General features: G+C 38.0%; 1 protein-coding gene across 2 annotated transcripts in view; it reads left to right on the top strand.

The window, feature by feature from the left end:
• Positions 1-12,893, top strand: part of COL5A2 (collagen type V alpha 2 chain) — a 98,271-nt gene that overhangs the window by 65,572 nt on the left and 19,806 nt on the right. For both annotated transcript variants that reach the window (XM_030952459.1, XM_030952460.1), the window contains exons 14-30: positions 292-345; positions 1,387-1,431; positions 2,379-2,432; positions 3,303-3,347; positions 5,654-5,707; positions 7,474-7,572; positions 8,012-8,056; positions 8,160-8,258; positions 8,639-8,692; positions 9,201-9,308; positions 9,794-9,847; positions 10,565-10,663; positions 11,317-11,370; positions 11,885-11,983; positions 12,079-12,132; positions 12,231-12,284; positions 12,778-12,831. In XM_030952459.1, coding sequence (XP_030808319.1) covers positions 292-345; positions 1,387-1,431; positions 2,379-2,432; positions 3,303-3,347; positions 5,654-5,707; positions 7,474-7,572; positions 8,012-8,056; positions 8,160-8,258; positions 8,639-8,692; positions 9,201-9,308; positions 9,794-9,847; positions 10,565-10,663; positions 11,317-11,370; positions 11,885-11,983; positions 12,079-12,132; positions 12,231-12,284; positions 12,778-12,831 — 1,125 coding nt within the window. The remainder of the gene's footprint in view (positions 1-291; positions 346-1,386; positions 1,432-2,378; positions 2,433-3,302; positions 3,348-5,653; positions 5,708-7,473; positions 7,573-8,011; positions 8,057-8,159; positions 8,259-8,638; positions 8,693-9,200; positions 9,309-9,793; positions 9,848-10,564; positions 10,664-11,316; positions 11,371-11,884; positions 11,984-12,078; positions 12,133-12,230; positions 12,285-12,777; positions 12,832-12,893) is intronic.

The following is a 12,893-nucleotide window of genomic DNA, read 5'->3' as shown; positions in this document are numbered from 1 at the left end:
GGCTCAGAGCCTCCTCCTTGTTGTTTTAGGATTTTTTAAAAAACTTTTTTGTTTTAAAAAGGAAACCAAATCCAGGGAAATGTACCTTGTACAAATGGTTTCCATTTAGGAAATGTTTAAAAACTTTTATTCCATGTGGGTTTTTTTCTTTTTTTTTTTTCTTTTCTTACTCTTACCACCTCAGATCCATTCTTAATACTTTAATATCAAGTTACTTTAACAATAATAGTGGGAGTGCTCTCTGTGTGTACATATATAAATACAATTTCTTTGTATTTTTATAACTTACAGGGATTGAAAGGCCTTGATGGTCCAAAAGGTGAAATTGGAGCAGCTGGAGCAAAGGTATTTTTATGGCCAAAACAAATAAATGATTAAGCATGTTTTGTGTAATACCAAAATCCTGAAAGGCTGGACATCTTTTGAACACAGCTTTGTACCCTCTCTGACCTTTATATGGGGGATAGAATTCAAAAGTGCCAGTCCCAGCTGCAGCTGGAGCTGCTTTAGGCCTGTGAGGGATCACTGGGTGAGCTGAGTGCTCCATTTGTGACATGTGTGTAATACTGAACAGCAGAGTCTGTTAACAAAGGGCCCATGCACATCTTGCAGTTCTCCACTTGGACAGTTCATGGTTCCTGTTGGCTCTATGGGACCAAGTTGAACATTTTTTAATATAATCAAATAAAGCAATGCATAAAAACTAAAACCTGGCTTTTCTCTTTCAAATTGTGATAGATTGGTTTAAAAGAAACAGGCACTGGAGAGGAGATGTATTGTAATCAAACAGACTATTTTATTAGTTTATTCTCAGAATTTTTCATCTCCATTGGCACTGCACCACTCTTACAACTTCAGATCAAAGCAGTGGTAACACAGGATAGCCAGCTGGAGCCAGTCCTTTCAAGATAGGTTAAAAGATGTTCTAAAAGAGAATAGAACACTTTTTCAGGCTTTTCCACTTTCATCAGTGCTGGTGCTGAAACATTTTTGGCCTGGCATAGGTGATAATTGAATGTGGGAGAGAATTATTCCTTTAGATTAAAAAAGTAGTAAATGAAGTGAATCTTTGAAAATCTAAATTTAAGTGTGAGATTAGTAGTTAAGGAGAGTTTGTGTGAGAAAAGATTTCTTTCCTAAGATTGCCTACCACTTTCTGTGCAGGCAACAACAGCAGCAGTCTTGGCAGAGAACACATAAACACTGAGAACACATAAACATGGCATTTCCATCAGTGTGAGGAGCAGTGTCCTTGCCAGGTGTGATGCACACAGGTACCTGTGCAAATCTGCCCCTGAGGTCCAACATAAGCACAGAGGACAGGGGTGAGATGTGACTCCATTTTCCTTTCACCCATTTCTCTAATAATTTCATTTCCTTTTCTAGGGAGAGTCTGGACCAACGGGAGCCATGGGTCCAACAGGTCCTCTAGTGAGTGTCGCATGTACTGGGTGTTGCAGAAGTGATTGTCTATACTGCTGCCAGTGGGAATTGCAGGGCTTTGATATCTGCATTTGAGATCATGGAGCTGAACTTTCTCTTCATGAAGACTTTGTTTCTGTTACTCTGACAGTGAATTTGGTCCACTGTAAGCTGTTCCTCCCTTCCATTCACAGGCATAGGTAATAATGGTAAATCAGAAGGCCCAGCAGAGACTTGGCTGTAGGTGTGATGATAGTTCCCAACTCACATAAGTGTTGGGTGATAGTGTTTTCTTTTTGCATGTTGATGCCTCATGTGGAGTGATTTCAACATGAGAAATACTGGCTTGGGTTGCTCTGAGGTAGAACTGGAGTAATTTATATCAGGAATGAAATGGCTAAGAAAACCATGGACAGAGGGTTTTGGAGGTTGTGGTGAGGGTAAGTATGCTTGACCTGGAAGTGAAATGGAGAAAAATTTTTTAGAATAATTTTCATTCACATGTGGTTTTGGACAACTGAATATGCATGAGTAGTGTTACATGACAAAAATTGACTCTCAGCAGTGCTCCTGGAAGTAAAGCCTTTTTCTGATGTCAGATAATGGCATCTCTCTGTGAAGCACTATGTTTTGTGTAGAGTTTAATATCCCTGAAGTGGAATCTAATTTGTGAATGAGATTTAGTGAAAGAAGTTGCATTATTGTCACCGGTAAGAATATAAAGAATTTATTCTAACGTGTTTAAAACTGGAAATACTGTTGGAGTGGAAAAACAGAAATTACAGTTTATTAAATTTCCACTGGGCAAGCCTGTGAAGCTGTAAGGATTTTTATGAGCTGCTACTTCTTTTCTGCTATAGGACAAGATAAGTTACTCCTGCAGGGGTGAAAAAACAACCCATTTTTTATTCTGACATGATGACCTCCTGAATAATGCACTTTTTGTTTTCTTCAAGGGACCTAGGGGAATGCCAGGCGAAAGAGGACGAATTGGACCACAGGGTGCCCCTGTAAGTAGAATCTTCCTTGTCTCATAATTCCTCTCTTGTTCACTTAAATTTAAATCCCCAAGCCTGAAAGTGTTAGCTCATGTGACTTCCTAGTCACTTATGGTGTGAGTTCTGCTATAGCTTAAGAAAGTTAGGGTTGAGCAGTTTTGTGAGGTGACTTCTGTACTATACATTTCAAAAGTTAAAAACACTTTTAAAATGAGAGTGGTAACTATATGGTAACTTCTCATAGCAGAGCTGCCCATGAGTCCAAATACCCTCACAGTATGATTTTCTGGGATATAAAAATGTCTTCTATGTTTCTGTTGGATTTCTTGTGAGAGATTCTTTTCAGCAAAAATTACTGAACAGGAAATAATGTTTCAATTTTGTCTGGAAAAAGGTTTAAAATGAAATTTAAGATTAAGTCTTTCAATTCAGATTTTAATTTAGATGAAATATAAAAATTTAATTTCAGATAATAAGGCTATCTTCTTAAAAATATTTTGATTTTCAGCAAAAAAGGGATTATCCTTGACATGAGATCATATTTGAATTAGAACTTTCATCCTGCTGCTTTTATATCCAGTGTCAAGTATTGTTTTTCTGGCATTTCTCCCCATGACTTTTATATGATCCACTTGTGTCATGTGCACCATACAATGACACTCTCAAAATATTGTCCTTTCTGAAAATAGAGAAATCCATTAACTCAAATGGGAGCATAATTTCTTCCAGAAGTTTTCCATGCCAGTGTTTGGAGGAATGTGCAATCCATCATTTCTTCAATCACCTTAGTAGATATAGTTTTATCACAAATGCTGACAATAAATAATTAAAAAATAGGTAGAGTTCTTACAAATACTCTGTGTTTTCTGTTTTCCTGTCTAGGGTGGACGTGGCCAGCATGGTATGCCTGGGAAGCCAGGCCCAATGGTAAGTGATTGGTTCTCAATCAACCACTTTTTCACTCTATATTTCCACTTGCCTTTTGACACTACCAGAAAAAAAGAAAAAAGTTGGCAGTTGCTGGTATCAGTTAAGTGCATCTGGAATTAATTATCTGAGAATGATTCCTTGTTGTACTCATTTTACTTTTAGTGCTGCCCTCTGCAAAATTTTCCTCTGTAGTTTACTTCATCTGAAGGTTTTAATTTGCAGAGGAGTTGCCCATAGCCTCTCCTGGGAAGGTGATGCTCTGCTGCTCTTATGGAGCCCATATGGTGGGGAGGAAAGTGCCTCAAGTGCATGCACTGCAATATAAAGCAGTTCATATTTGAATGTTATTTTCCTTCACTTGCAAAGCTGCAAATGGCTTGTTGTCAGCAAGAAGAAAGGCACTCACTGATAGCACAATTTGCTCCCTGCAATTGTTCCATTACCAGATGTGTAAAGGGGCCTTTTAATTAAGAACAGTCACTTTTTGAACTGAAGGACAGAGACCTGTGTTGGAATGTCTGCCAAGCTGAGAAAGCCTGGCTTGCAGGGCTGTTGAAGTTCTCTCACCATGGCAGCAGGGCTGCAGAGGAAGACATGGCTGCTTACACTCAGACTGTCAGTGTAGCAACGTTGGTTTTGATCCCACAGCCCAATCTCTGCATTTGCAGAATACATTTGTGTGAATTCACGTGAGTCAGGGATGTTTCTCACATACAGTTAATTTTGTGTTGCTTTTGCGTGTGAAAACTGGTAATGGTTTTGTACTATTTGTGCAAGGCCAAGTTCCACTTTGAAAATGTGGTATTTGTATTTGCTTGTTTTTTCCTGAAAGCATCACTTGTAGGATATGGATAACAGCTTCTGCCCATTGATATAGTCAGCCTTTACCATTTTGTGATGTTCAGCTTAGAAAAAACAAAAAACCAACTACCAAACCAAACCAAACATCCCAAAAGCCCTGCACAAAGAAAACCCCTTCAAAACCCTAAACCACACCTGCTTGCAGTTAGAATTTCATTCTGTGCATACTCTTTATTTACTTGTGACAAAATTCTGAGAAAAATTTATTTACCTGTGTCATCTTAATGAACAGACTGTTTTATTAAACACTTCATTAAGAAATAATTAACTGTATAGAAGCTCGAAAGATGAGTGTAAGTGCCAAAAAGCTACACAACTCAATTATTTAGTGTATCATGAAGGAAAGGTTAGTTATTAGGAAAACCTTTCAAACAAAGAAAATATTTTTTTCAGTATTTAAAACAAACTATAAAGTTAAAGGAAGCTGGATGGCAAGCTGTGAGGTATTACACAAACCTTGTAATTTTTCTTTGGCATAAAATGTGAGCTCAGCTTCACTGGACATGATAAGTGGTTGGCTAATATTTTTGGAAAATCCCATCAAGTATCACAAGGGAGATACTCATCCTTAATGCACATGTTTCTCACTGGAGAAAGCGTTAATGAAATGTGTTGTTACTTGGGTCAGTGCAGTGGTACAGCATAATCCTGGAACTCTTCCTGCAACAAGAGAGAGATTTGGCAGACATTATTTGTGATCCAATAAACTGGGACATAGGTTTTCAAAAATATACTTGGTGAGCTGTTACATCAGTTCTGTAGAAATTCAGTGCAAGGTCACAGCTGAAATGTTGTCTGTAATTAATGCTCAGTGGGACAGATTGTTCTGATTAAGTTTGTCAGGAGAGCTTTATTACATAGAACATTTTTTCTCAGCATGAATCATATTTTACAAAGAGACAGAAAATCAGGAAAAGATAAAGAGGAATTATCTGGGACCAGTGTTGCAGTGAGTATTAATAACCACTGTGTGCCGCCCTCCCAAGCCTTTGGAATACAGAAGAAAGTTCTCTTGAATGTCTCGTGCAGCACAAGAGACTTTATGGAAATGGAAATATCTTTGTCTCTCTAGCCCTGAAATTTTGATACAAAGTCTGTGTTTTACAGCTTTCAAATGAATCTGCTGTGAGTTTAGGAATCTTAATTCTATAATTGTTCACCGTGAACTGTGTACATTGCAATTCAGGCATTAATAGGTGAATCAAGAGCTGTAGCTTTGCTGAAGGCAGCAAACACTTTATTAAAGAACTGCACCACAATTCTATAAAATGTATTTGTATCACTTAAAAACCTGATATTTAGAGTTATTTTGATTTTTTTATAAACAAATGTTTTATGACTAAAAAATACAGGTAATTCTAAACCCATATTTACCCAATGATGAGATACTAACCTGTGTGATCTAAACCACTGAATTACAGCTTTGTGTCTGTCTTTTCTAGGGCCCACTTGGCATAACTGGATCTCCAGGTTTTCCTGGTATTCCTGGCATAAAGGTAAATAAAAAATGAAAGCGTCTTTTTAAAATGTATAACAGCACACAACTAAAAATGTACTAGACTGCACAGAGCTCAGGCTGACGTGTACAGATCCCCAGAGGCTGCTGTGAAATCAGTCTTAATTAAGACCTTCAGACAGAAGATAAAACCCAAAGCCAAATGAAGCAATTGCAATTCACCACTGTTAAGATACTTTGCTTTCCATTTTTCTTATGTCAAGGAGTGATTATAAGATGACTGCCATGCTGTGCTTCAGGAATCTTGTCCAGAATATTCAAAGAATAGCAAGATACATTGCTAGAAGTGAGGTTGTGAGGGCAAGTCGAAGGCAATATGGAGGCAGGACCTTCTAGTGTTGGAACTTCTAGTTTTGGCCAAGAACACTTTTTTGGGATGATCTAGACTGGTAAGGGGTTAATGCCTGAACCCCAACAGAGATGTGCAGTTCATCACAACAGAGAAAATTACAGGTACTACCTTTTGTGGCTTGGAGTGATTCAGCTGTGAAATGAAAAATTTTCATTTGTTGTAGCACTGTCTATGTGGCACTCCCCTCTCTTGTTTTGCAAGAAAGTGCTCTTTTTTTTTTTTTTTTTTCTTTTTGACTTCTTAGCTTTGAGGCCAATGTCTTCAGAGATAGAAAAACTCATACAGCTTCCTTATGCATCCAGCTGCACTTCTTTGACCCTTTACACTCCTAAAACATGATAAGAAAATGTTATACAAGAAGAAACTCTCAATTGGTCAGATAGCCAAGATCAGCAGATGTTTTTGTGTTGTTGTGAAGCTGGCAAGATTCATGACAATGTCTGGAAACAAGTGTTAATAACAGTATCAACTTAATCATAGAGTCATAGAATAGCAGGTTACAAGGGGACCTCTAGGATCATCCGCTCCAACTGCTCCAGCCTTTCTTGGAAAACGTACAGTCTAGACAAGAGGAGTGTACAGTTAAATGATAGCCCTTGTAGTGCATGTCATAAAATGTTTTAGTATGGCTCAGCATGATTTTACCTAAGGAAATGTTTAAAAAAGCTGTCACACGATGCATCGCTTAGAGCTTTTGAAAAGGAGAAGCTACCTTCAGTTTGATCATCAGATGATGTAAAATTGGAATAGTTGAACTCATAAAAGCCCAGCAGATTATACAACGAAGATGTGGACTTGTTTTATGAAGATATGATATTAATAGCCATCAGTTCCAAAAGGCATATTTCCTATATAAAATTAAAATTTAAAGAAGATGCTGGCAAGAATTTTTTATCATCCAGTCTAATCTTACAGGGATTTGAAATTTAGTGTAGTTTCTGTAACAGTGAGTTCCTCTGTGCTGTGCAAAAAAACCCAAAACCAACAAACCAAATCAGCCAATCCCAGATGTGTTGCCATATCTAAATCTTAACAGCCTTGCTATTAATGAAGGTAGAAAAAACTTGTAAAATTACAGACACTTAGTGGTATTTTAGAGACAGGTTGTTCTTGATCTTATTTGGACTCCTGGATAGTGCTGCTTTTCTGCAAAGTTTCCTTGTCTTGTATACATTGAGAAAAAAACCTGTCTATACTTTTAATGTTGGTGTTCACCTGGAAGTAATAGAAGCAAAATAAGGTAAGCAAAAATTGCATTTTAAGGATGACAAACTATTTCAAAAATGAATTGTTTTTCTGTTATAAGCTTAGTATAATATTCCTCTTGAATTACTTTATAGCGTTACATTTTAGAGCAAAATAATCTGAAGTTGTTTTCTCATCTGGAATCCTAGGGTGAAGCAGGTCCAACAGGTCCTCGAGGTCCCGAAGGTCCTCAAGGACAAAGAGGTGAAACAGGTCCTCAGGGCCCAGCTGGGTCACAAGGTCTTCCTGTGAGTACATTGAATTGAGTTCCTCAGTGCTCAGCATGTGCATGTTCACCTGTTTATGGGGGTTTTTAGTGCCCTGACAACAGAGTTTTGCTCAAATTACCTTTTTTCCCCAAGGAAAACAGGTCTCATTCCTATGTTTTGTGCTAATTTCATTTGTTATTTTATTGCAAGTTGGAAAACTGAAAGTTACACGATCTCAATACAGTCTCAATCTTCAAAATATTTTAAAACTTAAGCTTAAACATAAGATCTTCAGCACTAAAATTCGCACTAACTTGCATACTTTATTGCTCTTTTTAGCATTTCCATATGTTGCTGCATTTATTTAATAGCCTTTATTTTCTGGTCTTGTAAAGTGGATAAAATAACTATCTTCTGCTTTTGTGATTGATGCCAATCTCCTTAAAATGATTTCTAATGATTGGTACCGTGTCTTTAGGGCGCTGAAGGGACAGATGGTTCTCCTGGTGCAAAGGGCCCTACTGTAAGTAGTCATATTTCCTGTTGAAGAAATTGTGTAAGTTAATTTCTTGTATTTCCTTATTTTGATTGTGTTTCCTTACTGTGCTTGCTGTTTGTATTTGTAGGGATCTCCAGGGACTGGAGGCCCCCCTGGATTATCAGGCCCCCCTGGTTCCCCAGGACCACAGGGCAGCACCGGCCCCCCCGGGATTCGAGGCCAGCCGGTAACGGGGTCTTTGTCCCTTTGGGAACTGTAGTGCCTGGCACGCGCCGCTCCATGGAACTGAAACAGGGATTAGCAGTGGGCTTCCTTAAACACAGCAGTAGCATACTCAGGTCCTGTGAATCTGCTGTGTATCCAAAATATCACTATTCTTTGAAAAAGAAGTGTGTCTTTATAAACCTCAGAGAAGAGATTTTTTTTTTTTTGATAACATAATAATAAACAAGCATAATGGTAAAGATAAACCATTATAAGCATCATATTATACTGCCTACAATTAGTCACTAAACTAGAAAATGTTTGTTTTATGGCATAATACAAAGTGAAGTGGTTTATGCAGACTTTTAACTTTACTGGTGCTATTCATGTGTTTGTTTTCAGGGAGACCCTGGTGTCCCAGGTTTCAAGGGAGAAGCAGGACCCAAAGGTGAACCTGTAAGTCTCCATATGCTTTTTAAGATGAAGAGAAAACACAGAGGCTTAGCCATGTAACTTTTGGGAGAAAACCAACTCTGCAGAGTTCGAGTTGGTTTATCAACCAATCTTCAGCTCTTCTTTCTCACCAGTTAAATAATCATGTATTAACTGACAAAAATATAGAGGTGAAGTAATAGTTTCTTTACCACTGTCTTCTCCTTTGAAAATTTCTATTAGTCTCACTGAATTTTGACTCCTTTGCAGCTTGACAAAGTACAAATTATTGTGGCTGATTATAAGAAGCAGTGTTCAGCCCAATTGCAGAATTACAGTTTATTAGCCTATAAACATTGTAAAAGAGGAAAGCAGATGCTGAAAAGCTGTTATTTTTAACTGATCCAAGACCTATTTTCTTTTCTTTTATTGGGAAAAATGTTTATAGTGTCCAGAAGACAGTCTGTTTCAATGTGCCTGAGAAATGGTGAGCTTAACAATGTTTTTTAAAATAACATTTTATTCTCACTAGGGCCCACAAGGTCCCCAGGGTCCCATTGGCCCCATAGGTGAAGAAGGGAAAAGAGGTCCTCGAGGTGATCCAGGGTCAGTAGGTCCACCAGGTCCTGTTGGAGAGAGGGTAAGAAATCTAGAGGATTAATATGTCTTAAGAGATGCACTGCTAAGCTGAAAACCTTTTGACCTACCCATGGATGTTCTTACAGCTAGATTGTGCATGTAGTCAACCTTATTTTCCTAGCAGTAGTTACTATTGTGTCTTATTTTTTCACACTGGAGATTCAGTGACGAGGATAGTATGGTAGGAGAAAGGATGGAGATAGGACAAGTTCATTGCAGACTTCTTCCTACACCTGCACAACTGCTCATCTTGGCTTTCCATGAGGCTGTTCACACAGAAGGAGCTGTCCAGCATGCATGAATGAGACACTGATGTTTTTACCAGTCTTAAGTCACAACCCCACCCTCCACTCCCCAAGTTAAAGTACTGAAGTAAGAAAATTGTAAGGAAATGAACTGAATCTTCAATCCATAAATCTGGTCCTTTATTTGTAATAATCTATGTAAGAATTAAGATAGTTGTCTCATATCTACTGCTTTTCCTAGGGTGCTCCTGGTAACCGTGGTTTCCCAGGTTCTGATGGCTTGCCTGGACCAAAGGTAAATTAAATTAAAAGAGTCCCTCTTTTATTGTGTAGTTTGTTAAATCTTCATACATACAGACATATAAAAAGGAAGTGTTCCATTAAAAATTTCTGCTTCCGGGCAAACAGGCAGAAATTTGTCCAATTTACAAATGCTAAAAAGGGGTCTGAATTTTTTGAGACAAAAATTTTTTGGGAAAAGTCACTTTCAGTTCCCATGATGTTCAGCTGTGCTTGCTTGTCCCTGACTTAAGGCTCCCTTGTTTTGAAATGTGCACAGTAAAGGATTGACCTGTTCTACTCCTATATTGCTTTATGTATTGCTGTGTAGGAGGGGGCTCTGTGAAAAATTACCTATTCTTTGTGTGTGGTGTGATTTTCTAGACTTATCCCTTAAAAAGATGGGTTTATCTGGCTTTCCTAACTGCTCTAACACTTCCAGGGAAATGACTCACATAGGCATTTGTCTAGTACTTCTGTAAATTCCTACCTTCTTGGTAAAAATACAGGGATCCTAAAATGCTTACATAAACTTGCTTTAAGGAAGAGAAACTCTTAAGTAATAATTTTGGGGAGAAAAGATAGTCATTAGGAAACTAATAATAGAAAAAGTATTAATGATTTGTAACTTTGTTTGCAAAAATAGGTCCTTAATAGAAGATACTATTTTATCTAACCTGCTACTCTGTTACTGCTCTAGCTGTTAACTAGTAGCTCACTGGTGTCTTTCTAGGGAGCCCAAGGAGAGCGTGGTCCAGCAGGATCTTCTGGACCCAAAGGAGGTCAGGGAGATCCTGGACGTCCTGGTGAGCCTGGCCTTCCAGGTGCAAGGGTAAGGGACTGCTAGCAGTACCCTATAAACTGTGGTACCTTTCATTCTCCAAAGGCAGCAGTGAATGCTGGGGAATTCAGAAGCTGTTCTGCAAGGGCAGACTGGTTTCAGTGGGCTAAAGGCAGAGAGAACTGTCTTTATTTCTGCTGATGGTGGGAAGCACAGGTTGTGTCTTAGCAAAAGGAGAAATAGCCCTGATTGAGAACAGCTGATGCAAAGGAAGGACGTGTTTGTAAAGCACAATTGCCACAGGTAACATGGATTGAAGGCCAACCTTCATTAAATTGGTGATTGGTAACACAGAAGATTGAGTGGTACATATCACCTCGAGATTTTTTTTCAGGAAAATTATTGGAGGACAATTCAAAATATCAGAAAAAGGGGATAAAGGGAACAGTAAAATGTGATATAGATCATGGCAGAAATAAAGATGAGCCTATGAGAAGCTCAAGAGGTGTAAAGCAAGAAAGAATAGGAAGAAGAAAAATCAAAGACAGTGAGGGATGAAACTGTAAAGTGAATAAAAGGATGAGGACCTTTAACATGGAGAAGTTTGTGCTATAGCAGCAATCAAGCATTTCTTTGGGATTTTTAAATATTTCTTGATTGTTACAGAATTATAGACCTAACATCACTACTATTCCTGCTTTTAGGGTTTGACAGGAAATCCAGGTGTCCAAGGCCCTGAAGGAAAACTTGGCCCCTTGGTAAGTGACAAAAATTAGCCTTTCAGTTAATGTCACAGTAATTCAAAGGTCCCACCTCACTGAAATTGCTTTTATTAACATGAGTTTTCTTTATTTATTAAGGCTCATCTTTTGATAGTTTACTTTACATTCCTAACTTCAAAATTGGTACCAATAACATTTGTTTAGTTTTGTCTGTATCACAGTGTCTCTTGCTTACCTGCTGCTGCATCATTGATAAATATTTGAACTAAATATTTTCCTAGTTGATGCTTTGGACATATTTTCCTAGTTGATGCATGGACATGATAAATTATTTGTACACGATTCAGTTCTAATAATTGCATAGCATTTGGTTAAATCCAGCAGCATGGTTATTGTTATGTCTGCTGTAAAGACATTTTGACTGATAAGTGAAGCCCCAAGCCAGGTTAATGTTTTATTATTTATATATACAAGCATTTTTTTGGGATTAATAAATTCATATGAATAAATATATTTAGAATTTAATGTGGAAAATGCTTTATCTCTGCAGGGTGCTCCTGGGGAGGATGGACGTCCAGGCCCAGCAGGTTCCATAGGAATCAGAGGCCAGCCAGGCAGCATGGGCCTTCCTGGGCCAAAGGGTGGTAGTGTGAGTACGGCAATCTCTTTTTGACTTCACCCACTTTTGTATATTTTATGGGTGAAAAATATCTAAACCTGGTCATTTTTATTTCCGCAATTCAGGGTGATCCTGGAAAGCCTGGAGAAGCAGGCAATGCAGGAGTCCCAGGACAGAGGGTGAGTGTGGCTGTTATTTGCAGTGATTATGGAAAATGGTGCTTTTCTGTTATGTATGTTCACTGCACAAGATTTCTTCCCCTGTCATTTTCATGTAGGGAGCTCCTGGTAAAGATGGTGAAGTTGGCCCTTCTGGTCCTGTTGGCCCACCAGTAAGTCAGTTTTTACCTCTCTGCCTGCCTGCCTACCTGGTACTCCATCTACTCACTCATATTTTGGCTTCTGTTCTTATCAATCTTCATGCCAGTTGCTGAGTCCAAGCAAAAATTCCAAGAACATTTAAAGAAAAATAATTCTAGAAAAATTGCCAGTTTTGTATTAAAATATATATATTAGTAGTCTAATTCCTTCTACTATTACAAAAATAGTGTAAGGAGTAAAAAATTATCATAGTAATTTTCCCATCTTTCTTGATTTTAATGGGACTGAGTGTTTTCCTGTTACCAGAGAACCTTTAGGGGGAGGATTTTAAAGAAATTATACACATCTTATTACGTCTTTTAGATAGGCTGTCTTGTCCTGGGATGAGTAAAAATGTATAGCAAATAAATACCTAATTGAAAATATGCATATTCAGAGAAAAGAAAAAATTGTGGAGCCTGCCTGTATTTATCTTCTGTTTACTTGTTACTTCCTTTTGTGTAGGGTCTGGCAGGAGAAAGAGGAGAACAAGGCCCTCCAGGTCCTACAGGGTTTCAGGTATGTGCATCCATTTTTTTTAATTTAAAAAAGAAACAAACATGTCTTTATCAACTTAAATT

Source organism: Camarhynchus parvulus, chromosome 7 (assembly GCF_901933205.1).
Source record: "Camarhynchus parvulus chromosome 7, STF_HiC, whole genome shotgun sequence".
Taxonomy (NCBI): domain Eukaryota; kingdom Metazoa; phylum Chordata; class Aves; order Passeriformes; family Thraupidae; genus Camarhynchus; species Camarhynchus parvulus.
The sequence above is the reverse complement of the archived record's forward strand: the minus strand, read 5'-3'. Positions and strand labels throughout refer to the sequence as shown.